Raw genomic sequence first — 25626 nt, forward strand, 5'->3', positions numbered from 1 at the left:
AAAGATTCATCAGTGACAGAAAAAACATGAGCTGACAGCGGCTGCAGCTACAAAACCAGACCAGAGATGAAGCTCGAGGAGGAGCTATGACTTATTTACTTCAAAGTGCTTCTTTCACATTACGATATTCTGTCCACTGGCTGAGCCTCTTAAACGCCTCGCTCTGTCGGCAGCCTGTTTGGTTTTGCATCACCTGCTCCATCAATAATCCACACAGACACAAAGGAAAATGTGGTTGACCAGAGATTGACTCCAGGGTAGGAAGAAAAAACACTGAGGAGGAGGAAGAAGAAGGAAGAGGGTCTACAAGTAGAAGGTAGAAGCAGAGGATGAGGAGGTATAAGACCCCCAGTTGACCCGGTTGAGGGTTTTGAAGATGACAGCAGAAGAAGCTGCTGATGGATGAATGATTTTAAAAGTGTAAAAAAAAAAAAACTGTAGCATCATCATTTTTAATCCTCCTCGGTTTGCGATTCTTTTCTTTTTCCCGTTTCAAGTTCACATTTCCAAGCACAAACGTTTCTGTTTCTACTGAAAACGTGAAGTCAGCAGGTCAGAGGTCACTGCACAAAGACTTTAAAAGACTTCAAAGTCCCTCTCTGCCGTTTTATTCGCACATGCACAGAGTCGGCTGGATAGGCTATAATGGCAGCTTTTTTAAATTCATTTTGATGGGATATGTGGAGTATCCAATGATCTAAAACCATATTTTTTATTTGTTGTGTACTTGTGAACAAAACATGTCCATTCAAGGAATAAAAAAGCAATCAGATAATGTAGTTTTATTCCTCATGAGAGGCTGATTCTGTCTATGAGGGTTTATAATGAAATGAGTTTCATTTTGTAACTCGAAAAAAATCAGTAAACTTCTCTAGAAAAAAAAAAAAACACACTCCCATGAGTGCTCTCCCTCTTCACGGCTCTTTGAATTCTTCCAGTCTTTTCTTACAGACAAAAGAATTAATTTTTTAAGCTGTTGTCCCAGCAGATGATCTCATTCCTCTTGCCCTGTGTGTGTGTGTGTGTTCAAGAAAAAAAAAAGAAAAGAAAAGGAAAACAGGAGGGAAACCCGGGGATGGAGATGAAAAAACACGAGCCCTGTGGATGGCAGGTCTGAGCCGAGCAGCGTGTGTGAACACGGCCGTCTGAGCCGGCGGGGACAAAGGCTTGGCTCGGTGTAACGCTTCTCTGTCTAAACACTTGTAGCTCCAAAGAGCCTGCAGGCACAGACAGAAGGAAAAAGTGGAGCAAGAAAGAAAGACAAACCAGGACTCGAGGGAGTGTGGGTGGGGGGATGGGGGGGGTGGGATGGGGGGGGAGTGCTGGTATTTACAGATAAGAAGCAAACTGGCTTGAATGGCGAGCCGGGGAATCAAACACTGTGAATGAAGTGAGAGACAAAAGGCCCCCACGACCTCCCAGACCTTCGGCAATGAAACTGTCAAAGCGGCCACCGGACGGCCCCTAGGTCCTGGGAGGAGGGGGGGTCAGAGGTGGAGGAGAGGAGGGAGTTTGTGGTGGTTGAGGAGTGGGAAGTTTGACGAGGAAGCAGCTAGCTTGTTTGTTTGCCCATTAGCCCGCAGCGGCTGGGTGTTTGCCAAAGGTTGCGCCACTTCAGTCCGCAAGCGCTCAACTGGTTGGAGGGGAAGAAGAGACTTAGTTCCGGTCGAGGGAGCAGCAGCAGCGCGGCGGTGCTCTGATTTAACAGCTCTGCCGAGGCCTGGGGGACAGGGGAGTCGGACAGACAGAGGGACGAGGGTCCTCGGAGGGGTCGTTACAATGAACGATGGATGGAAAAAATAAGCTTCTGATACTTTTGATTAATGCTTTTAATCAAAATGAAGCCTACACTCCCACCTCATGAGCTCAGCCTTCCTTCTTAATTCATCCCCAACGGCGACGGTCAAACTATCATTAGCACTAAAAAAAAAAAAAAGGAGAAGAAGCTTCCTCAGTCATTTCAGTGGGACCAGTATATATTCTTCATCCAGCAGCGAGGTAGGAGCGATGCTAAGCTAAACACTGAACTTTTTCCCTGTTAAAGGGGAATTGCCGTTTTTTTTTTTTTTACAATCTGGACCTTATTTCTAGCATAAAATACAATCATTTACTCACCCAGATAACTTTGGTGTCATTACAAGTCGTTCCAACGAAATTAGGTCCAGCCAAGAGCCGCGTATATCTGTATAATGGAGTCTACAGGGCAGCGCAATGCCGCCTCTAAATAACACATTATCCGCCGTGAAACTCGACTCACCAATATTTTGTTATGATATGCTAGTGCTGTTCCCCTCTGAGTCCGGGGTTAGCTGTTATCAACATCCGGGTTCTGTACAGTAGGTTGACCTACTGACCTCTGACCTGGATGATGCCATCTCCGACCGCTGCCCGACTCATTCTGATAATAATCATTCCGCTTCGGCATTCGGGTCCATTTTTAGCTCAACTAGCCGGAGCTTTAGTGAGTCCAGGTCCCGGATGTTGGTTACAGCTAACCCCGGACTCAGAGGGGAATAGCACTAGCCTATCATAACTAAATATTGGTGAAATTAACAAGTTTCTCTGCAGATAATGTGTTATTTAGAGGCTGCATTGCGCTGCCCCGTGAACGACTTGTAATGACGCCAAAGTTATCTGGGTGAGTAAATGATCGTATTTTATGCTAGAAATAAAGTCCAGAATGTAAAAAAAAACGGCAATTACCCTTTAAAATGGTTTTCTTGGGAGTTTTTCCTCAATGTGAGGATGTTGTCATGACGCTTTGAGACAAACTGTTTGTAAAAATGTTCTATACAAATAAAACTGCCTTGCCTTGCCTTACAAACTGGTAAATGAGGTGTAAACGGCTCCGATCAAACTTCATCCTCTCACCTCGAACCTGTAGCAACTCGTCCGCACCAACAAAAGCCTCAGATTTTTTTCATGTGGTTTTCCTTTTTGATTTGAACAAAGCCGTGGACGTACGTGACCTTCACACGTCCGTTAATCCTCCCTCCTTCATTCAGGTTTGTGTGCAGCACCTCTCACGTACACAAGCTCAGGTGACGACACCTTAATCCCGGTCTCCACCGCTACAGGGCTGCCGTCACGTCACTGAGCTCCAAGATGGATGGATGGATGGATTACTTGACTGTGTCCTTTATAAGAGACAGTATGATAACGATGCTTCTCCTCCAACGCTACGACTTCCAAGTCCACTGAAGTCCATCAACATCATCATCATCATTATAGATGAGCAACATTTGGACGGTGCGCATCGAAGGTCAAGATTAAGAGAGAACCTTTGCTCAAAACACAACATCTTAAGAGAAGACTAAACTAATAAACAAAACAAACTAATCCAGAAGACACACGATGCAAGGAAGATGCAGGCAAAATGAAAGTGTTTCCACAGGACACAAAAAAGTGAAGAACCTAGATAAGATGCATTTAAGATGATGCAACTAATCCATGTGTATGAATGAATGAATTGTGTCATGCCACCATTGAGGCCCATCCCATATGGGATTACAAGACACATTTACTGACAAATCAAAAACTAGACAGTCCTTCCTGTTGGTATTACCCGCCACCCACACAAGTGCGACACATAAATAAAAAATTTAAGATTATACTTTCAGTTTTCATCTGTAAATCGCTTTTCGTCTCATTGCCCAGGCCTTTTCAAGAAATAAAGAAAATGCAAATATTTTATAACTGAAAAAGATGATTTGGCTTCTCAGCATCGTCCACCCACACACATTCGTTATTTGGATCTACCTTACTAAACAGTTTTTGTCTCGTAAAGTCATAGAAAGGACAGTTATAACACCAAATGCATTTCATTCTCCACCTCTTGGATGTCACACAAAGTACAAATTATATCGTCTGCTTCTGCTGTGCCAACACATCTGCCTGTCTCAATATGAATACCAAGAATACCAGCTGCACACTTGTCTTTTATATCAAATTATACATCATATCAGATTTTCTTCTTTGGCAAATTATACAAAACATTATTTTCTGGGCCAAATACCTGCTTTATTTCACAGTAAGTACTTATTGTGTCCCAGAGGAAACACTTTGTTGGGCATTGTTTTGCCTCGTCCAGAGTCCCGGACCTGTGGCGTCTAACTGAACCCGAGTCTCGAGGGCGTCGTGAAACTTTAACGAGTCTGTGCGATGTAAATCAAAACCTCGACGATGGACATGAAAATAAAACAACATTGTTTTTTAATCCTGCACCACACACACACACACACACCACAGCAAGTTTCTCCCCGGAGGAAAAACAAATGGAAAGGGGAAACTGCTAAAGGAACGAATGAACGAACGAAGGAGAACGAAGGGATCCGAGATGCAAGATGAAGTTTAGCTTTAAACTAAAAGCATCATGAAAAGAGCAGCCAGTGTAGGCACTTCACAGCCTCGGGCCGCTTAATAATTCAGATGTGGTAGAGAAGAGCCACGGATTCAGAGTCCTCAAATGATCTATTCCTGTGTGTCCTGGGCCACAGTAGCTGCTCAAAAGCGTCTATTCTCCTGACATCAGTGGCGGCCGCCGGTGCTGCTCAATTCATTATGTCAGGGGGAAGTTCGCACATCGCAGGGAAAAATCTCTCAAAAGGATAAACAGGAAGGAACATTATGTGTCGCGTTTTTTTGGAGCAGTGGTGGGGTCTTCATTTGGAGAAATCAGGACTGAGGATCTACCAGACAAAGAGCTCAATAAGCCTGAGTGTGCTCTCCTCAAAACAAGCCTTTATCCTGCAGCCTCTACTATCTAACAGTGGCAGCGGTTGTTGAAGAAGCAGCACAGAACGTCTCAGATGGAGGTTAAACCTGCAGCTTGAAGTCGTTTTGCTTTTCTTTTTTTCTTTTTTCTCCATCTTGTGTTGACGTTGAATGAACATCAAACACAAACAACTTCCAACCGAGTCAAAAGTTGAGATGGTGGTGAGAAAACTTGAAGCTCTGACAGAAAACATGAGGGAGTTTTAATCAAATCAAAGTTTTTTCATGCATTTTTCATCGACTGATGATGTAACTCTCCTCTCAAAGGTGAGGAGGGTTTGCTGGTTTTTTTTTGTGTAGTTCTCTGTGTTAGCTGACAGAATAATTTGGGGTTTGAGACAGTTACCGAGACAAAAACCAGACGTCTAAAGACTCAATATTTTATTCTAGGAAAGTCTAATTGTCATAAATCAGACGAATCACCAGATTAATCAATGACGACATTTAAAGAAACTGCTTTACTTTAAAGGTCTTATATTGAACAAAAGGTAGATGTCCCATGTGTAGTGTGATTATAAAGCAGCTCTCGGTTCTATATTAATACTGTGAAAGTATCAAAGCCTCAGTCCACAGAGAAATGCACACAGCCTGTATTCAGAAACGGAGCCTTAAAACCAGCCGTCAGGACTTCCTGTCACTTTGTGATGTCACAACAACGCAGTCACCCTAAGCCCCGCCCACCCGGCTCTACCGTCAAACACTGAACACATGCAGGATTTGGTTTATCCGAGTGTTTTTTACTTGAAATCTGCTCTATATTTACTTTAATACTCAGACAACAATCAGCCAATTAGAAGGGGGGGCTCCTCTCTTCTGATTGGCTGTTACTAAAGACTACAAAATCATACAGAAAACTACACTGAGATAGGTTGAAATGTAAAGAGGAGAACCAAAAACTATGTAAAAGTGTAAAATGGAAAAAAACAAAACAAGATACCAGCACTTTATCCTACAAACTTTCTGCAGATTATTCAGACTTTAGGACTTAACGTCTGATTGAGTCTGATATTTTCATAGCGCAGCAGCATTAACTGAACTAAAAAAAAGAGGGAAAAAAAGCTTGTCCACCGTTCTTCGAGTTTAGTTTTCAGGTCCAAACTCACCTGTCAGGTGACCCCTCCCCCTCCCCTCCTGTCCAGAATTTCTTATCAGGGTGAAAGCTGAAAACGCTGACACACTCTACGGGTCTCACAGGGGCCGAGGAGGTGAGGTCGAGCCCCTGCTGTCAAACACACACACACACACACACACACACACACACACACACACACACACACACACACACACACACACACACACACACACACACACACACACACACACACACACACACACACACACACACACACACACACACACACACACACACACACACACACACACACACACACACACACACACACACACACACACACACACCTCCTGCCGTTATGTTGTCACACTGTCGTCCTCAGATGATGATTTCCCTCCTGAAACCGCTCTCTTCTCTTCTCTTCTCCTTCAGTAGTTTTCTCCTCCTGGCTGCAGTATCGCTCCAATTCAGGAATCTGGGCACTTCCACAACACAGACTGGACACTGCACCATCACAGCTACGAGGGAAAACTACACTCTGAATGTGAGTAAAGCCAGAATACTATAGGGATTACAGTTAAAGGAATAGTTCACCAAAAAATGAAATTCATCCTCATGCTGATGAATACTCCCGAGTAGTTTTTTTATTCCTCAAAGTGCATCTGGAGACCCGGGAGGCCGGTTCGTAGTCCAACGTAAACTTTATATGCAAGTCAATAGGGCCCAACACAAAAACATTCATAAAACTACACAAAAACCATTTAATATTCCGCCACACTGCTCGTCTGCTGCAATCCAAGTGTACTGAAGGGATATAGTCCGGAGTTTACTAGAAACAACGTCATTTAGGACATTTTTACAGCCTAAACAGTCCTGTATTGAATTTGCAAATTCAATACAGGACTGTTTGGAGGAAGATTACAAGGTTTTTGTGTAGTTTTATGGACATTTTTACACACATTGTCCTCAGATGATGATTTCCCTCCTGAAAACGCTCTCTTCTCTTCTCCTTCTATAGTTTTCTCCTCCTGGCTGCAGTATAGTTTTCTGTTTGCCTCTTCTCTGCCCTCCTCCTCCTGCGCCTATAGTATAGCTGGACGAGAGTGAGGTCTTATTTGGCTTCCTTTCCTTCTCCCTCTGATCACATGGGTGGCTTTGGGGCCCCGTGGGGCGAACAGCAGCAGGAACACCAGTCAGCGTTGACCCGGCTGTCACACAAAGGAATTATCATTCACCACGAGCACCGGGGTGTTTAATCCACCAAGGAGCCTTTAAAAAAGGCAGTTTCCACTAATATACATACGCTGTCCAACAGCAGTCAGATCCTATTAGCGCCTCTAATGTCATATTTCACCGCTAAACCCCACCGGGTACAGTGTCCACGGATATGAATACCCCAGCTGAGGATATTACCCCGCGGCACAGAGCTCAGTCAGAGATATAGGCAGCTCCTTTAAAAGAGACTTCACTGTCCTCTGCTTTCAGTCTGAGCTGCAGCTTCACAATCAACCTGCTCCAACTCAACTCTCAATACATGACATTTCCAAATACTGCTGCTGCTTTGCACTTTCACTTTAGAAAAAAAGGTTTGTTTACTTTTACTTCTAGGTTTCAGTTCAGTTTGGGTGGGAAAAAGACGAGGTAAACAAATAGGACAGAGTGCAGTGGGAGAAACTTTCACTTAAGTAATGCTGAAATATCACAAAGCTACGGTGGCCCTGAGAGCTCAACATGCTGCGGCTTCAGAAATCTCTTATAAAGAGACACAAACATGCAACAACATTAGGAAGTATATCTCCATCAATCTGACAAATCATGGCTCTGCAAAAGCTAACAACACAACAGAAAACTTACAGACCTGGCTGGGACAAACTTTTTGTTCAATGCTTCCGTACAAAAACAGAAACTGAACATAAAGAAAATTACTACGTAAAAATGATGAGAAATAAATAGATTTAGAATATATCTACATATCAAAGTACAGGGTTAGTATGAGTTGATGATGTTACTCATCTAACCTGTCTTATGTTCACTGCTTTGATTGCTGGTTAGGGTTCAATTAAACGCTGTAATTGTAATATTTATCATGATTCAAGTCCAAAAACCAATTCATGTCCCCTCCCTTCCAGTAACTTAAAGCAGAAATAATAAGCTCATTATGTTGCGATAAAGTCATCGGCAATCAAACTCAAGTTGCAAAATTGCGACCCTGGTCAGGCAGCTGCAGAGAAGATGGAAAAACGGTTCGACAGTAGTCTTCTTCAGTCTACAAAGACCAGGAAATGCAGGATGTTTAAATACTCCCAGTTACTTACTACAAAATAAAAGCATTTTCAAAATAAAATTACACAAGTGCATCTAAAATAACAAAACCCACCTGATATCGCACAGTGAAGTAGCTAAATGAAGTGCGTATGAAAAATAAAGGCTATAAAGCACAAGTAGCTGAGAGTATTTAAACGTCCTGCATTTCCTGGTCTTTGTACACTGAAGAAGAATACTGTCAAAACGTTTGTACCTCGCCACCTGCACTGCAAAAACTCAAAATCTTTCCAAGAATATTTGTCTTATTTCTTATCAAAATGTCTCATTTCTAGTCAAAAGTAATCTCTTACCACTCACCATCTAAAAATTTACTCATTTTTAGATAATTTTCACTTGTTTCAAACTAACTTTCTCTTGAAATAAGTAGGAAAATCTGCCAGTGAAAGCAGCTTGTAATAAGAAAGAAAAACTTGCTCCACTCTCAGATTTTTCTACTTATTTCAAGTGAAAATATGCTTGAAAGAAGTAAAAAGTGCCTAAAAACAAGCTACTTTTTAATGTGATAAGTCTTATTTTAGGTATAATTAGATTTGTTTTGACTAGAAATGACATTTTTACTAGAAATCAGACAAATATTCTTGGTAAGATTTTGCAGTGTGTTAACATTAAAGCCACCTAAAGGACATTTTGCGAGTGCTGGCCCTTTAACTTCTTTCAAGCCTGTTCGAGCCGTGCACCCATCATATATTACCTGGGAGACTAGTGCTTGCTGATTCCCTTCCTTTAAGATGGAAAAACGGTCCACAATGCATTGAGCACCAAGAAAAAGAAGCAGCAAGGTGTTCATGAACCAAAGTGTTTTATATGGCAGCAATCGTCTTCATGCTGCTAACTGGGCGTCGCACCTCATTAACACTAAACTCTCACTAATAAAACTAAACTTAATCGTGTGTTAAGCGACGACGTGCACGCTTACAAAACAGAGGGATGCATGCATGGTCACGGAGAGAAAGAGAGAGACAGACAGACGGACGTTTGACGACTTCAACTCAACCTCCTCTGTTCCAGAAAGTGAACGTGGGAACCAGAAGCTGCAGTGAATCTATTCTCTACAACTACACACTGTTTCATTATCAGTTGACTTATGTGCTGCAAGCAGCCGGTGGAAATGACATGTGATTATGTCAACAACAAAAAAAAGAAGAAAAAAAAAAAGCAGTAAAACGTCCTAACGCTAACTGCTAACAACACATAGAGAGAGAGAGAGAGCGCTGTGTGTTTACAGCACTTTGGAGAGATTATGGTGCTTCAAAGAGGGCGAGAGCACGGCAGCAAAAAATTCATTACCTTTTATGGTTCTCCCATTTCGTAAACACCTACTAGGCTATACTGTACATGTGATTTGTGCATAATTGGTGATGATGTGGTCGTGAGCTCAGCGGGTCCGAAATTAACCACTGAAGTCGTATTGAGAGTGAAAGTGAAAAGGATTTCTATCACAGTTCATATTTCTGGAGCTGGTTATAGCAGCTGAGATTTTATATTAGAGACTCTCACAATGGGAGGAAAGAAGGGAAAAAAATGAAGCAGTGCTATAAAATGTCAAACTGTTGTGCATCCAGTCGGCCTGAGTGACACATTTAGCCTCAACACACACACACACACACACACACACTTGCAAGACATCGCCACGAGGGAACTGTGGGAAGCTGCTGGGATGGTTCTCGGTTGTTAGGGGAAACAAGAGGCTCGGATTCAGGAATCTGGGCACAGACAGACCGGACACCGCACCATCACAGCTACGAGGGAAAACTACACTCTGAATCTGATTAAAGCCAGTTTACTATAAGGATGACACGATTACAGTTAAAGGAATAGTTCACCAAAAAGTAGGAGTAGTTTTTTATTCCTCAAAGTGCCAACTAAATCCATATATGAGAGTCGATAGCGACACAAAAAGTCCATAAAACTACACAAAAAAAATGTAATATTCCTCCACAACTGCTCATCCGCTGCAACCAAAGTGTCCTGAAGGGATGTAGTCCAGAGTTTACTGGAAACGACGTCATTTAGGACATTTTTACAGCCTAAACAGTCCTGTATTGAATTTGCTTGGGGCGTGCGGTTTATTTATGAACGTGAAACTCTTGAAACGTGCTGATGGCGACACTCTCTAAAGCCAGACCCTTATTATATGTATAAAAGAATAATTATAAGACTACGAAAGTGAAACAAATTTTCGTTTATAGCGATTATACACTTGTTCAAATATATAGTATATTCAGATTTTGCCAATAAACCTTGCAAATTATTATTACACACTGGACCTTTAAGTATTTTAACATTTTGACTGTATTTGATTTTTTACACATTCACAGTGCTGTGAAATTAATTAATGCATAATAATCTTGACAATCGCAATACCGTGATTGTTTCTTTGTCCCTACAGGAAACCTGAGTGTGTATGTAAACAAACACACACACACACACGTTTAATCCCAGCTTTTCCTCCCAGTAGAGTAAACCTCAAGGGGCTTGGCGGGGGGGTTGAGGGGGGGTTTACACTGCACAGACCTCCGTCCCTGATGGTGCTATTCTCGAGTTGCCCTACATTTTGATTCCTACAGAAACAGCGACTTGTAATTCCAGGAATTCGAGCCTGGAGGGGGGGGGGATCAGGTGATATATTTGGACATGGTGCTGCATGTTGCCGAGCCCCCGCTGCACGTCATCGCACGGCCTCGGTGGCGGCCGGCAAACTGCACCGCTGTCCTGGGTTATTTAAAAATCTGTGGTACATGTTACCCCCCCCCCCCCCCCCCCCCAATATCCACAGCTCACTGGTTGTAGAAGAGTCTCTGTTACCGCACAAGATAATAAAAGTTTAATAAAACTACTAAGAAACTCTTCAAAAAGTTTTAATTTGATAATAAAAGCACATTTTAGACATAATCGATTGAATTTTACAGCTCTTATACTTGGACTGGCGCTGAGCCACACTTCAACAGCTGTGGCTCTCATTTCCTACTCATCTTTTTTTAATTTTGCATAAAGTTTTTCACTGTTTTCAAACATTTTATCAACTAAACCAGTGGTTCTCAACATGGGGTCAGGGGACTCCTAGGGGTCCTTGAGAGGGTTGAAGGGGGTCCCCAACTTTTTCTTGAAATTTTACCAATTTTTCTAGAATTGTTAAACTTTTTCTTCTTTGAGAATTTTTTTTTTTTTTTTTTTAAATGTACCACTTTTTCAAGATTTTTATTTTTTACTTCTTTTTTTTAAAGAAATTTTACCACCACAAAATGTTGAACTTTTTTTTTGTTCCAATTTTTCTAGAATTGTTAAACTTTTTTTCTTTGAGAATTTTTTTTTTTTTTTATAAATGTAGGCTACCACTTTTTCTACATTTTTATTATTTACTTTTTTTGAGAAATGTTACCACTTTTTTTTGTTTGTTTGTTTGTTTTTTAACTTCTTTTTTTGAGAATTTTACCACTTTTACACTAGAAATGTTTGAACGTTTTTGGAGAAATTGTAGCTACCACTTTTTTCCAGAAATTTCTCCATAATATTTCCAAAAATTCATGCCATTGGCCCTAATTTAAATGTAGAACACTTTATTCAGTCTCGGAACAAATATTTGTGTAGGTATTTCTGGTGTTTGCTTCAAAATTTTGTCCAACGGGGGGTCCGTAGTCTAATTTGTGTCAATTTAGGGGTCCTTGATGTAAAAAAAAAAAATTGAGAACCACTGGACTAAACTACCACAACTTCATTTTTAATCACTTGACAAAAGTTGGTTCAGTTCTGCTGTAATAGCTGCTAACTCTCTATGTTAAGAATTTGAGAGCTTCCTCCTCCTCTAGTTTCTCCAGCAGCAGCAGCCATGTTTAGTACGTGATGTAAGCGTGGAAGCTTAGCTGACATGAGCCGACAGGATCAGGATGTTTAGGACGACCCCGGGCTGACGTCACGTAAAGACGCTCTGCTGACGCCCAGACGATGCTTCTGGCTGCTGGACCGTCTGCAGGCCAAACGCTGCTCCACTCCACTCCACTCCACACCCTCCCACACCTTGTTATTAGACTCTGAGCCGGTGAGAAGACGAGACTAAAGACTTTTTTAACGAAACCTACAACCAGCTGCTGTTTAACGTCCCATTTAAGACAAAGCAACACCTGATTAATTCACCACAAACAAATTATAAAAACCTACAGTACCAGGAAGATTTCCAACATCAGAAACTCCCGGACTTTAAAGGGATAGTTCACCCAAAATTCAAATTTCACTCATTATCTACTCACCCTCATGTCGACTAAGGGCTAAGGGCTAAGGGCTCTTGTATTTAAGCCCCAATATGAGAAATTGTTCTGAAAAAAAATAAATAAGTGTAATCCGCTACAAACAAGCTTATAAAATATACACTTATTACACATTTTTTGGAACAATTTCTCATGTTGGGGCTTCAATACAAGAGGGACATTACAGACGAGCACTATGGAGGTATTTGGATGTTTTTTGGTGTGTCTTTTTGGACGAAGAAAAGTGGTGTCCATTCGCAACCGTCATATGGACATGCAGTGCTGCACGGAGCCCCGCTGTAACTCGGAGAAGGCACGGAGGACTCTGAAACTTCTCCTAGCCCTTAGTCGACATGAGGGTGAGTAAATAATGAGAAATTAAATTTGAATTTTGGGTGAACTATCCCTTTAAACTGTCCCTCTGCTCTTTCTCACCATATGGCGGTGGCTGTCAAAGAGGCCGACTCTGAGTTTGTTCACTTGACCATATTGCCTGAACCTTCTCAGCCATCTGTGCAGCCATATTTGTTTTGTGTTTTTTTTTGTTGCTGTTGTTTTTTCCTTATCAATCATAAACGCTCATTGTTCATGCAGATAACAGGAAGTCGTGTGTGTTGACTCACTGCACCACCGGCTGGAGGTCACCGCTCAGCTACACCCACCTCATTTTATTTATTTCTTTCTTTTTTATCATCGAGAGAAGACGGCGACGCACCATCTGCTTCCATCTTTTTTTTCTCAAAATGCAACTTTTACTGTAAAATTATGACTTTTTCCCCCCCAACACATTTTATTGTTTATTGTTAAACGGACCCCCATTAGTTGTCTCTATTCTTCCTGGGGTCCACAAGACAAACAAACAATGAAAATTACATTGTAAATTAACAGTAAGTAGAAAGTAAAAGCATCAGTTTCCGATGAAATAAAAGTTAAAATTAATTCAAGGTCTTTTTTTTTTAACCCAAAACAGTTTATTTTTTAACCCTCCTGTTTGACCCAATCTGTTCCCTTCCCCCATCCTTCTTTTCTTCCTTTCCCCCTTCCTCCCTTCCTTCCTTCCTTACTTGTTCTTCGTTCCTTTTTGACCAAATTGACCCAATCTGTTTCCCGTCTACATCTTTCTTTCCTTCGTTTTCCCTTCTTTCTTTCCACAATCCCTTTTCCCTTCCTTCCTTCCATCTTTGTCCTTACTTCTTCTTCCTTCCTTGACCCAATCTGTTCCTTCCCTCCATTCTTCTTTTCTTCCTTTTTCCCTTTCTTCTTTCCGCCATCCCTTTTCCCTTCCTTCCTTCCTTCCTTCCTTCCTGCCAAATTGACCCAATCTGTTTCCCGCCTACATCTTTCTTTCCTTCTTTCCACAATCCCTTTTCCTTCCTTCCTTCCATAATTGTTTTTCTTTCCTTCCTTCCTCCATCCTTACTTCTTCATCCTTCCTTGACCCAATCTGTTCCTTCCCTCCATTCTTCTTTTCTTCGTTTCTCCCTTCCTTCTTTCCACCATCCCCTTTTCCCTTCCTTCTTGACCCAATCTCTTTCCCTCTTCCATCTTTGCATCCTTTTTCCCTTCCTTCTTTCCACAATCCCTTTTCCCTTCCTTTCTTCTTTCCTCCCTTCCTTCCCTTCGTCTTTAATTCGTCTTCCTTCCTTGGCCCAATCTGTTCCTTCCCTCCATCTTTCTCCTTCGTCCTTCCTTCCTTCCTTGACCCAGAAGGACAACAGAACAGGAGCGTTGAGCCTCCTTTTCAAACAAAAATCATTACATTACTTTTTTTTTCTTGGGAGTATCAGATTTTTTTTTTTTTTTCCCGTAGTGTAGTGTAGTGGCCCTGAATGCTAGCAGTCGCTTCCGATGTGGTTCGTTACCTCAGCTTCCTACCAAGAAAGAAAAGGAGGAGGAGGAGGAGGAGGTGGAATCATTTACTTCCACATTTGGAAAATCCTAAAAAAAACAAACATGTGCAGATCGAGTTCCTCTGCCCTGGTGCAGCGCATTCACCCTGCAGATCTAAATGTGTGTCAGCAGCTCACATGTATAACTGCACCTTTATGTCTTCTTTAATTTAGCTGTGAAGAGTCATCAAACTGATCTGTGTTCGAGTCTTGGCTGAGTTTGTTTTTCATGGCATATCAAAATCGAAGCCGAACACCAAATCTAATCATATAAAAACAGAAGCAGAAGCAGAAGCAGAAGTCTGCCACACAGCGAGGCCCGAGGGTGTCTGCTGCAGAGAGAGACCTGCACTTTAAAGGGATAGTTCACCCAAAATTGAAATTTCACTCATTATCTACTCGTATGTAATGCCCGTCTTGTATTGAAGCCCCGAAATGCGAAATTGTCCTGAAAAAATTTAAATAAGTCTATTTTTCAAGCTTGTTTGTACCGGAAGCTCCTCTTCCCGGTTCCTCAAATTTGGACGAACCAGGGACCGTCCTCTTCCCAGTTCGTCCAAATTTGACGAACCGGGAAGAGGAGCTTCGAGAAGCTTCCGCTACAAAACAAGCTTGAAATATAGACTTATTTAATTTTTTTCGGGACAATTTCGCATTTCGGGGCTTCAATACAAGATGGACATTACATACGAGCAGCATGAAGGTATTTGGATGTTTTTTGGTGTGTCTTTTTGTTACAAAGAAAAGTGGTATCCATTTGCAACCGTTATATGGACATGCACTGCTACGCCGAGACCCCCTGTAACTCAGAGAAGCCACGGAGGACTCTGAAACTTCTCCCAGCCCTTAGTCGACTCGACATGAGGGTGAGTAGATAATGAGTGCAATTTCAATTTTGGGTGAACTATCCCTTTAATCTGGTTCCTTCTCTTCTCCCTCTCCCTCCATTTGTTCCTCTCTGCCCACCACTCCAGGTGTTGAGGGAGGGAGGAGGGGTGGTTTCTTCACTTTGAACTCCAGAACGAGGACTTTTTTTCCCCCGTCTAACTGTCCAAACATGCTGGGACGTCCCACCTGTCTCCTTTTACTTCCCACAAACCCCCTCTCTTCTCTTCCCTTCCTTTCCCTCCCTCCTTTAAAAACACAGACTCAATCATTTCTGTCTTTACATCTCCGCTCCAGTAATTATCCCCCCCCTCCTCCCTGCACCTTTTTTCTTTTTTTCAAAGCTGCAGAGTAGGAGGGAAAGTAACAACGCCGGAGATGCAGGATGTGTTCTCATGCATTTACAGGATTGCAGGTATGTTACCACTCGCTGTTTTTGAGCTTCTACTACTGTCATTACACTGATAACACGGCAGCACGGGGGAACAAAGCAGCAGCAGAGTTGAGTTCGTCATTATTCCTGCCTGGGAACCACAACTGCAACCGCCGAGGACCGTGTTTAAGGCTTTTTAAGAGAGATTACCAGTTGTTGCAAGACACAAGTGGTGTTTTTCCAAAGTGCACAGCAGCAGATTTCATTCCTTTTCTTCTTTTACTTGGGTTGGGACACAGATTTTTCTGAAGGCATTACAGAATTACACCCCCCCCCCCCCCCCCCCCCCTCCCGCCAAAAGTACATCCTGCGGTGATGCTGAAAGTTTTTAAACCGCTCGCAATTCTTGTCTTTTACCCTCCTGAAGAAGTTCTGAAACTGCTTTCAGACCTCTGTTTAAACCTGCAGGTACGTTTCTCTCAGCTCCTTCAGACAAACTCAGTCCTCCTCCTCCTCCTCCTCCTCCTCCTCTGGTGATGCGAAAACTCAAATAAGTGAGTGAGAGAAAACAGTTGCGTTCAGAGACACTCCTGGGTCGCAGATGAAGTGACCGGCTGACGGCTGATATTAAACAGTTAACAGACCATATTAAACATTGAACAGTACGTTGGCAAACTGCAGTTACAGGGTGAGTGTGATAAAAAAAAAAGTAAAAAATGTATTGAGGTTATGATAACTTCAATTTCTCTAGATTACACCTATAACCTCTGCATGAAATCACACTTGACACTTGTGATGTAATGCAGGTTTCACCACACCGGTGTTTCCAACTTAACGTTTCCTTGCTCTGAATTAAAGGTCTCGTGTTGTCTCAGTATTTTTTGATTATATAGCAGCTCTAGGTTTTATATTATTAGTGTTACAGTATCAAAGCCTCAGTCCACAGAGAAATGCACACAGCCTGTATTCAGACACTGAGAGCCCATCCACGCAAATACATGCCATTATAACTATAGAAAGGGGCAGGTACTATAAGTTTTCCTTCATGCTCCTTTCCATTTATGGTGATTATATCATCACACATGTCAGCACATCATGTAAATATGTGCAACCGTGTGAAGTATGTAAACCATGAATGGAATAAATCAAAATGAAATTAAAGGAAAGTTCGTCCTGACGACAACGGCGTTTTCGGGGGGGTGAAAACAGTAAACAGTGTTTGGAAACGAGTCCCAGATTGGAAAAATCTGAAAACGCCGCCCCAGCAAAACGATGATGTCATACCCCCGACCGCTCTAACCTGTAACCTGACACACACCGCAAGACGTTACAGTCTATGGACGTAACGTAATGTAACAACAATGGCATATGTATGTACTACAGCCGTTTCAGTCACTTTCAATGGATCCATGTGTACGCAGATATTTCTGGAAACGATGCCGTGTTTACAGAGATTTCTTTTTCAAAACGAACAAGAAAAAGTTTGTTTTGGGTGAAGCTCCTCTTTATATAAAAACGAGCCGTTAGAACTTCCTGTAACTTTGTGATGTCACCACTCTCAGCTCCACCCTCCCACTGTGCAAAAAAACCTTACAGGACTTCGGTTCAGTGAGTGAATCAGAAGAGAAGCTCAGACCACAGAGAGGAGAAGACAACAACACAAATGATTGTGTAAGACACAGTTGTTTTGTTCTTAAAACCACAAATATACCTTCACATGGATCCACACTTCAAATAAAACACTGAAAAAAACCACGGCAACACCTCCTCCATGCTCAAAGCCAGGTGCATTGTAGAGAATTAAAGACTGGCTTGACTTCAACCCAATCTGAAACCTGTGGGATGCAACATCAATAACACAGGAGCAAACCCCTGCAGCCAGGTATCAACAGCACTGTTCAACAACATATCAGGTGTAATGCTCATGGAAAAAAGTGTGTGTATGGAAAAAAAAAAAGTGCAAAAGCTTGGAGGAGGTTCAACTCTTACAAATCACACGTTGTAGCGGGCAAAAGCCGACACAACGGGAACGAAGCGACTTCTCCTCCTGGGTCGCAGCCTCGAGCCAGAACACGACAACTTCAAACGCTTGTAATAAGTCTCCCACGCCAGGAGACGACGACGAGTAGAGTATCCGGCAGCAGAGCAGAGTTTAAAGAATAATATAAAAACAAAACAAAAAAAAGCACATCTTGGAGCAAAAAAAAAAAAAAACCCTTGGATGTTGGCCAATGCCCAGAAAACAGAAGCAGAAACACAGTGAAAGAAGGAAAAGCTCATCACAAAACTCTTTTTCCAACTTGTGAAAAGAGGCTATAACCTTCAGCCGCCGAGCTGCATCATGCTTTCTCATCACTGTTATCATACACAGAGTCAGTATCCGGCATGCATTATAGATGAGACACATCTTCTCAGCTAGATCTCAGTGTGACTGTGCAGCAATCCCTGCTCATAGTAGCTATACCTACTCTCCTTACCACCTATCTGAGCACATACAGTACATACACGCACTTAACGACTGCAGCCGTCACTCATGCTCAACTTGGTAATGTCCCTCTGAATAATACATGAGCAAATACCCATCAGGCTCCACAAACAGACTCCAGATCCTAATTCTGCGAGCAGATGGGGAACAAGGTTTTACCAAATGATGATACAGAGCAGAAAAGTTCGGTTTGCACCTACCGCATACAGCGATCCCTCGTAGGTACAGGCACCTGGGTGGAGGGAAAGAAAAGAAAACATTAGCATTAGAGAGCCGCACGCCTTCGGTATTATTGATACATCACCACAGCCTTTTTCTTTTCTTAGGGATTATGCAAATGTGTCATTGTGATTCCTGCAGACGCTCGGGTCAAACGGCGGTTCAGCTCGATGAAGGATGAGAAATCAATTCCCTTCAAAAAGTGAGATGTGAGTTTCCGTGACAGCGGCCGTGTCAAACTCTGGGGAAGTGGTTCGATATACGTACGTACTCAGCAGCACGAGTTGGTGTAAAGTGTCGGATAAATAAATAAACAGACAAGACGTCCCCCAGTGGGAGAATAATCCAAAAAACAAATAGTGAAAATCTGCTCAACTTGAAGCTAAGCCATGAAATCAGCAAACTGACAAACAAGTGTTGCAACAAAAGCTAAAAGAAGCTAAAAGAAGCTCCCACTGCTGCTCATCAAGACTAACTAACTAACTAAAGACCAACTTTACCAAACAAGACACCATGTTTGCTGATTGTATCTGTATAAAAACTGTATGGGACTTTAAACTCTAAGTGGCTGAACACCTGGGGACAGATTCACAAAACCTTCTTAAGAAAAAAAATCTTCTAAAGTGTCTTTTTTTTTCTTAAGAAGAAAAAAGAGAAGAAGTCATATTCTCCAAAAAAGTTTTTTCTTAACTTTCTTCATAAGTTTCTTTTAAAGAAAAAACTTGTCTTAAAATGGCGCGTGCAATGCAATGCAGTGACGTATTTTAAGAAGTTGTTATAGGAAAAATAAGAAATTCGTAAGAAATGACTGTTCTTAAGAAAATATTGATGAATTGCACCTAAGAGCTTTCTTATGAACTTCTTAATTTTAGATCTTAAGACATTTCTTTAGAACATATTGGTGAATCTGGCCCCTGAACGCCCTACAGTCCCATTCAGAGTTCAGTATAAAACAGGCCAGGGCGAACTACGGCCATTTTTAATCCAGCCCGTCGAATATTGGTACAAAATTGACTGAAAACTTTGATGCACTGGAAAGAAAACAGTGACGAACAACTACACTGCTCCCAAGTTTTCTTTTACTTTGAGGTAATTGCTTTTGCATGTAATTCATATTAGTTAGTTTAGTTTATCTGTCATATACATTAAAAAGATGTACAATGTACAGCCAATGCAATGAAATGCTTTCTGCCCTGGTTCTCTCTCAGCACCTTGAAGCCCCTCCGAGGAACTTTCATGTTTTGCCGGAATGAAGACTTGCATTTCCCATGAGCTCTAGCGCATATTGTCATAAAGACGCTTATATGTGGCTCGAGCGTCAGGGCTCCAGACTAACTTTTTTGTGAGCATTTAGGCAAATTACTTTGGAAATGTATTTAAAATCCTTATAGCGGAGCAGGCTGTAGGATCATCCACATTATTATGAGATTCTTTTATAACCAACCTGGGTCTCTTTAAAACATATAAATAGTGCAATAAAAACCAATAACACAACACAACACAACAAAAAGTTTGCCCACCCCCGGTGTAAACACTGAAAACTCCTTAAATTGATCATTTAGCTTCATTAGCATTCAGTGCATCACGAGCGCTTAAGAGCCAGAACATGCGGCACCTTTAGACTGAAAGGGCACGGCAGCGCTGATTATCTCCGCTCAATTTGAGGGATAAATGTTAAGAAAACGCAGACAGACACAAACACACACAGACAGACGGATGTGTGCGCACGCTTTCGCACCAGCCTCGTCAAAAAACAAAAAACAAAACACAACAAGACAAGACCAGAGAAATCTGAGCTGCCGCCGGGGGAAAAGTGCAGCGGGAGGTTAACATTTACCATAATGATCCAGATGGGAAAACAAGAGTACAGTTACAGTTGCAGAGTCATACACGATGCCCCAGAGCCAGAGTCTATTTGTGCTGCTGCTGCTGCTGCTGCTGCTTCGTGCTCTTGTCTCTTTATCTCCCAGTCTGGCAGAAAGAGTGCACGGGGGGAAAAAAAATATGTAATCTGGGAGTTTAATCAGTTTGTGGATGATACACAGAGGTGGTTAAGTTGTGCAGCTTAAGAAAGATGATCCCAGTAACCAATTAACAACAGCAGAGTTTTTTTTAAACAAGCTCCACACTGAGACATTAATTAACCCTTCATCAAGTGCAGGCGGCTCCAAGTGGGCGAAGCGTTTTATCACAGTGTGAATCCAGTGAGATGAGAATTTGTTTGTGCAAAAATGTGCGAGTGGAGATTTGTGGGCACAACTTATCTTGTTTTCAAGTTGCATGGGTGTTTTATTGTGTGCAACAACAATAGAAATGGACAGACTGGCTCATTTTCATGCCTTCATACAGAAGATACTGAGAAAATATGTTTGAGGCTTTTGGTTTTTCTTCATTACTTAGCAATGCAACAAAACTCGCAACAGGAAGAAAAACTTCTATTGACTAAAAGTCTAAAAATGTGTAAAAAAATTGAATAGAAGTTTGAGAAATTAAAGGGATACTTCACCCAAAATCGATAATTCACCAATCATCTACTCACCGTCATGCCCAGGAAGGGTTCAGAGAGTCGTCAAAACGCTTTAGGAGTTCCAGGGGGGGTCCGGCTGGCAACGGATTTTCATATAATGGCGGCGGATAGAGTTCACTTTTGAATCGTCCAAAACACACACTATGAAACATCCAGATACCTCCATACTGCTCGTCCGTACTGACCCAAGTGTCCTGAAGCCGTCACATGGAAAAGTTGTTTGGATAAAATTAGTTTGATCTGTGTTTTTAGCCTTGTTGTAGTAGTAGCTCCCAGTGGCTGCACGAGATTTGCGGCGAGATGTTTACATCATAGATCCAATGGTTTAAAATGATGAATGAACATCTCGCAGCAAATCTCGCGCATGCGCACAAACATCAACAGAGCCACTGGGAGCTACTGCTACAACAAGGATAAAAACAGAGATCACATTAATTTTTTCCGAACAACTTTTCCATGTGGCGGCTTCAGGACACTTGGGTCAGTGCAGACGAGCAGTATGGAGGTATCTGGATGTTTCATAGTGTGTGTTTTGGACGATTCAAAAGTGAACTCTATCCACCGCCATTATATGAAAACCCTTTGCCAGCTGGACCCCCCCTGGATCTCCTAAAGCGTTTTGATGACTCTGAAAGTTCTCCAAACCCTTCCTTGGCATGACGGTGAGTAGAAAATTAGTGAATTATGCAATTTTAGGTGAAGTATCCCTTTAAGTTCTGGTGTTTATCATCATCAAACATGAACGAATCAACAAGGCTTTTTACATCTGGAGAATCTGAGGGCGTGAAAAGAGTCTCGTAATGACAAAATATTTAAATCATCATCTGATTATGAGAGAGAAACCATGGCAACTCAAGAGAAGACATGACAACCGTATGCATGCGTCTGCCTTCACCTCACAGTCTTAACACATCACACAAAGAGTAATTTGACAAGGTTTCTGAATGAGCCCCTTCCACCTGAGAGCTTCTCTCTTCAATTATTCATCATCAAGAGGAGATTTCACTGTTTACGATGCAGCAGCAGCAGCAGCAGCTCCGCTCAGAAACAGACAGATCCATCCCAGAAGGAATAAAAGTGTCTTTAAACTTGGGCTGGTTATACTTTAAAAGTGATTTTTTGTTTTTGTTGCATACTTATATATATTGATATACAGTATATTCATTTATATGCTCTTCTTGACTTTCAAAACAGCTCATTTAATCCAAAACAGCAGGGCACGGTCGGGACCTGTGGATCGCTGAATCACTGCAGCGCCGCTGAGCAGGAGGCAGCGCAGTCAAACAGTCTGATTTAAAGATGAGATGATCCGTGTTTCCTCCCTCACAGATACACTATTTATCTCTCCTGTGTGTGTGTGTGTGTGTGAGTGAGACTCTGATCTCTGGGAAGAGTCAGGGCAGGGATGGTGAGGATGATGATGATGATGCTGCAGAAACTCACAGCCACAATCGTGATGGAGTCAGCCTCCTCATCACCACCTCACGTCTGGAACGTTTTAACTCCTCTAAACCACTTTGCTCGGCTCGCCAACGCCAGAGGAGGAGGAAGAAGCAGAAAAAGAAGAATAAGGAGCATCTCTCTTTATATAAAAGTTTGACTTTCAGTGGATCAACAGCTGCCAAGCGGATTGGACACGTGCCCGAGATGAAGAAAAGATGATGCTAATGATTTTTGGTGGAGTGTGGTGGTTCTGCTGCTGCTGCCAGATTTCAACATGCAGCCCGACTCCTCTGCTGCAGGTAATGAGCTGCTGCTGCACCAGCTACAGTAACAGGCCTTCATGGCTCTGATAGTGAAAGTTAAAGGGATAGTTCACCCAAAATTCAAATTTCAGCAGTATTTGTCCATATAATGGTTGTGAATGGGGCTCACTTTTCTTCGTAACAAAAAGACACACCAAAAAACATCCAAATACCTCCATAGTGCTCGTCTGTAATGTCACTCTTGTATTGAAGCCCCGACATGAGAAATTGTTCCGGAAAAAATGTAATAAGTCTATATTTTAAGCTTGTTTGAAGCAGAAGCTCCCAGTGTCTCAGTTCACTGCTTATCCTGTGTCAGTGCAAATCTCGCGTGATTTGCGGTGACCGGCGGAACAATTTCTCATGTTGGGGCTTCAATACAAGAGGGACATTACAGACGAGCAGCATGGAGGTATTTTGATGTTTTTTGGTGTGTCTTTTTGGACGAAGAAAAGTGGTATCCATTCACAACCATTATATGGACAAATACTGCTGCACGGACCCCCCCATAACTCAGAGAAGCCACGGAGGACTCTGAAACTTCTCACAGCTCTTAGTCGACATGAGGGTGAGTAGATAATGAGTGAAATTTGAATTTTGGGTGAACTATCCCTTAAAAAAAAAAAGGAAAACCTCTGAATGGGCCGGTCGGACTCTGCTGCTTCTGCTGCTTTGGGATTCTTGCTCTTCCTCAGAAATCTGATGCATTATGACTTCCACTGATGGGAATAGTGCTGTAATACGCTGCTGCTGCTGCTGCTGCTGCTGCTGCTGCTGCTGCTGCTGCTGCTGTGCATCGGCCAAGAAGACCTTTTTAGATTTGATGCCGGGGCGGACATAAATATTTCAAATGGCATGTGCATGTGTGAGTGTTGAGATTATTCAGGAAGAAGTGAAACATGCAGAGCAGAGCAGGTCAACTCACTCACACAGGTGTTGAATGTGAAGTGTGAGCTCCTGCAGAGTTTACATCAGATAATCTCCCTCCCTCCCTCCCTCACCTGGAGGAGATGAGGTGTCTTGATAACGGCTAGCTGGCTGGCTGGCGGGAGATTTTTATTCCTTGAGGCAGTTTCCAGCCTGACTCTTTTGTTTTCTCAGAGATAAAAAAGTTTGACTTCACTTCTGTCTGATTTACAGATTTGAGAACAGATACTGGTTTGAATGGAATAAAGCTTCTATATCTAAACATCTAGATAAGATCAGAAAATCTCCACCTTACTGACTTATATCACTCTAAAACTAACCACCTTTCTTTCACAAACTTTCTCTCAGCCTGGGAAACAACAACCTGAAAACCTAAAACAAGGGCTCCAGCTGCAGGACTTCCTCAGCAACTTGAGGAATGAATTACATAGCATACATGTATATCTACTTGTCTGGATCAGTGGGAGCTGTGGCTGCAACTTTCTCTCCTCTGCAGGATTTCTAATGAGTACAACTGAACAGACTGACTGTCGGTGGAGAGGGGGGAGAGAGAAAAAAGTAGCCGATGTGAAACTATACTACTGGTGCAGGTTTCGGCGTGTGCAATGTGCAATGTGCGATGTGCAATGTGCATGAATGTGTATCAGGGTGGTCTCCACTCCGTCCGATAACCCCTGACCTACATAACAACTGGTGAAAAGAAAAGAGACCAAAAATATACCAACCGTGGATCCCTCGGGGGACGGTGAGGATCGCAGCCAGGGCGCCGACAAATATCCACCGTCCAGTCATGGTCGCTGCCCCCCAAAAAACAGTCTTCAATCAATCGATCAATCAATAAATCCAAATCCAAGTCAAGGAGAGAAGAAGGTAAAAAACCAACAAAAAAAACGCGCCGATGTGTTTTAAGTGTCTCTCTTCAGTTCAAGTGAGAGCAGGTCTCTCTCTGAGCATTATTGTTATTATTGGAGCTCCGGGGGTGTCAAGGCTATAAAAAAAAAAAGAAAAAGAAAAAAGAAAGATTAAAAAAAAGGGAAACAAGCAGGAAAAGATCCAGGAGAGAGGGAGACGGAGCTGGAGCAGGGAGACGGAGCGCAAACGAGTCCGGCTCCTGAGCGCTGCGCTCCGGTCTGGTATGAAGCAGCAGCAGCAGCGCAGCCCCCGAAAGTAGCTCTCCACAACCACCACCTCTCTCTCTCTATCTATCTCTCTTCTCCTCCTCCCTCCGCTCTCTCTCTCTCCCCCTCTTTCTCACTGCGCTGCCGGTCGAGCGCAAAACTCACAGAGAGAAAACCACGCCGAGTGCAAGGTGGACCTGTCCTCTCTCTCTCTGTCTCTCTCTGTCTCTCTCTCAGCAGCCGAGACACTTTTAAAAGCCGAGGCGCATGACGACGAGCGGCGGAGAGGCGGTCGGACTTTGTGCGCTCCTGCAGCGACTGTTTAAAGTCACTTCTTGTCCAGCGTCTTTCCTTCTTTCCCTCCACTCCTTCCTTCCTTCCTTCCTCCTCTCCTTCTTCTTTCCTCTGTCCAGGGGGACGTCCCACCACCACCTCTCCTCCTCTGCCACACCTCCACCTCCACCTCCCACCACTACACCACGCAGATATAATCTCACACACGGTGAGGACTCTGCTGTCTGCTGCGCTGTAGGGATTAATTTTTTTTTTTTTTTGGTGATGAATGGATGTAACGCAGATCATAATCCCATTTACAGCAGGAAATCACAGAAATAACACATGACTTTTTGTCTTTGTCCTGCTCAGTGGAGTTAAAGGTAGCCTATAATGTGTAGGAATTCCCCCCATCTAGCGGTGCGGATGCATATCTGAACATTCTCGATGTTGCATTCACGTGAAATCGGGCAGACGTCAGACAGACAACAGACACACTGCATGTAAACAAGTGGTCCGCCAGCACAAGGCAGAACAATACAGGTGTGACAATATGCTGTCATGGTGATGTTGTATTGTTTACCTGACCCATGTTTTACCGTCTTTCTCTCGTAAAATTACATCGGTTGGTTGTTTGCCAAACGTAAAAAATGGCGATGCAACATGACAGCCTCGGTTTGGTGTGCCCCCCTTATGTAGGCTATTTGTAAAGACTTGTAACAACTCATTCTAAGGTACGAGAAAGCTTTTATTTGTATGTGGATGTGATTCGAC

At 42.6% G+C, this 25626-nt stretch overlaps 1 protein-coding gene across 1 annotated transcript in view; it reads right to left on the reverse strand.

Annotated features, from left to right (window-relative positions):
- fras1 (Fraser extracellular matrix complex subunit 1) overlaps positions 1–24253 on the reverse strand; it is a gene marked incomplete at its 5' end in the record, with an annotated part of 337050 nt that extends 312797 nt beyond the window's left edge. Inside the window, 2 exons of the mRNA XM_083979904.1 lie at positions 18244–18275; positions 24187–24253. Coding sequence (XP_083836030.1) covers positions 18244–18275; positions 24187–24253 — 99 coding nt within the window. The remainder of the gene's footprint in view (positions 1–18243; positions 18276–24186) is intronic.
- Positions 24254–25626: the final 1373 nt, after the last annotated feature.

The sequence above is a fragment of the Trachurus trachurus genome, assembly GCF_905171665.1.
Source record: "Trachurus trachurus genome assembly, chromosome: 9".
Taxonomy (NCBI): Eukaryota; Metazoa; Chordata; class Actinopteri; order Carangiformes; family Carangidae; genus Trachurus; species Trachurus trachurus.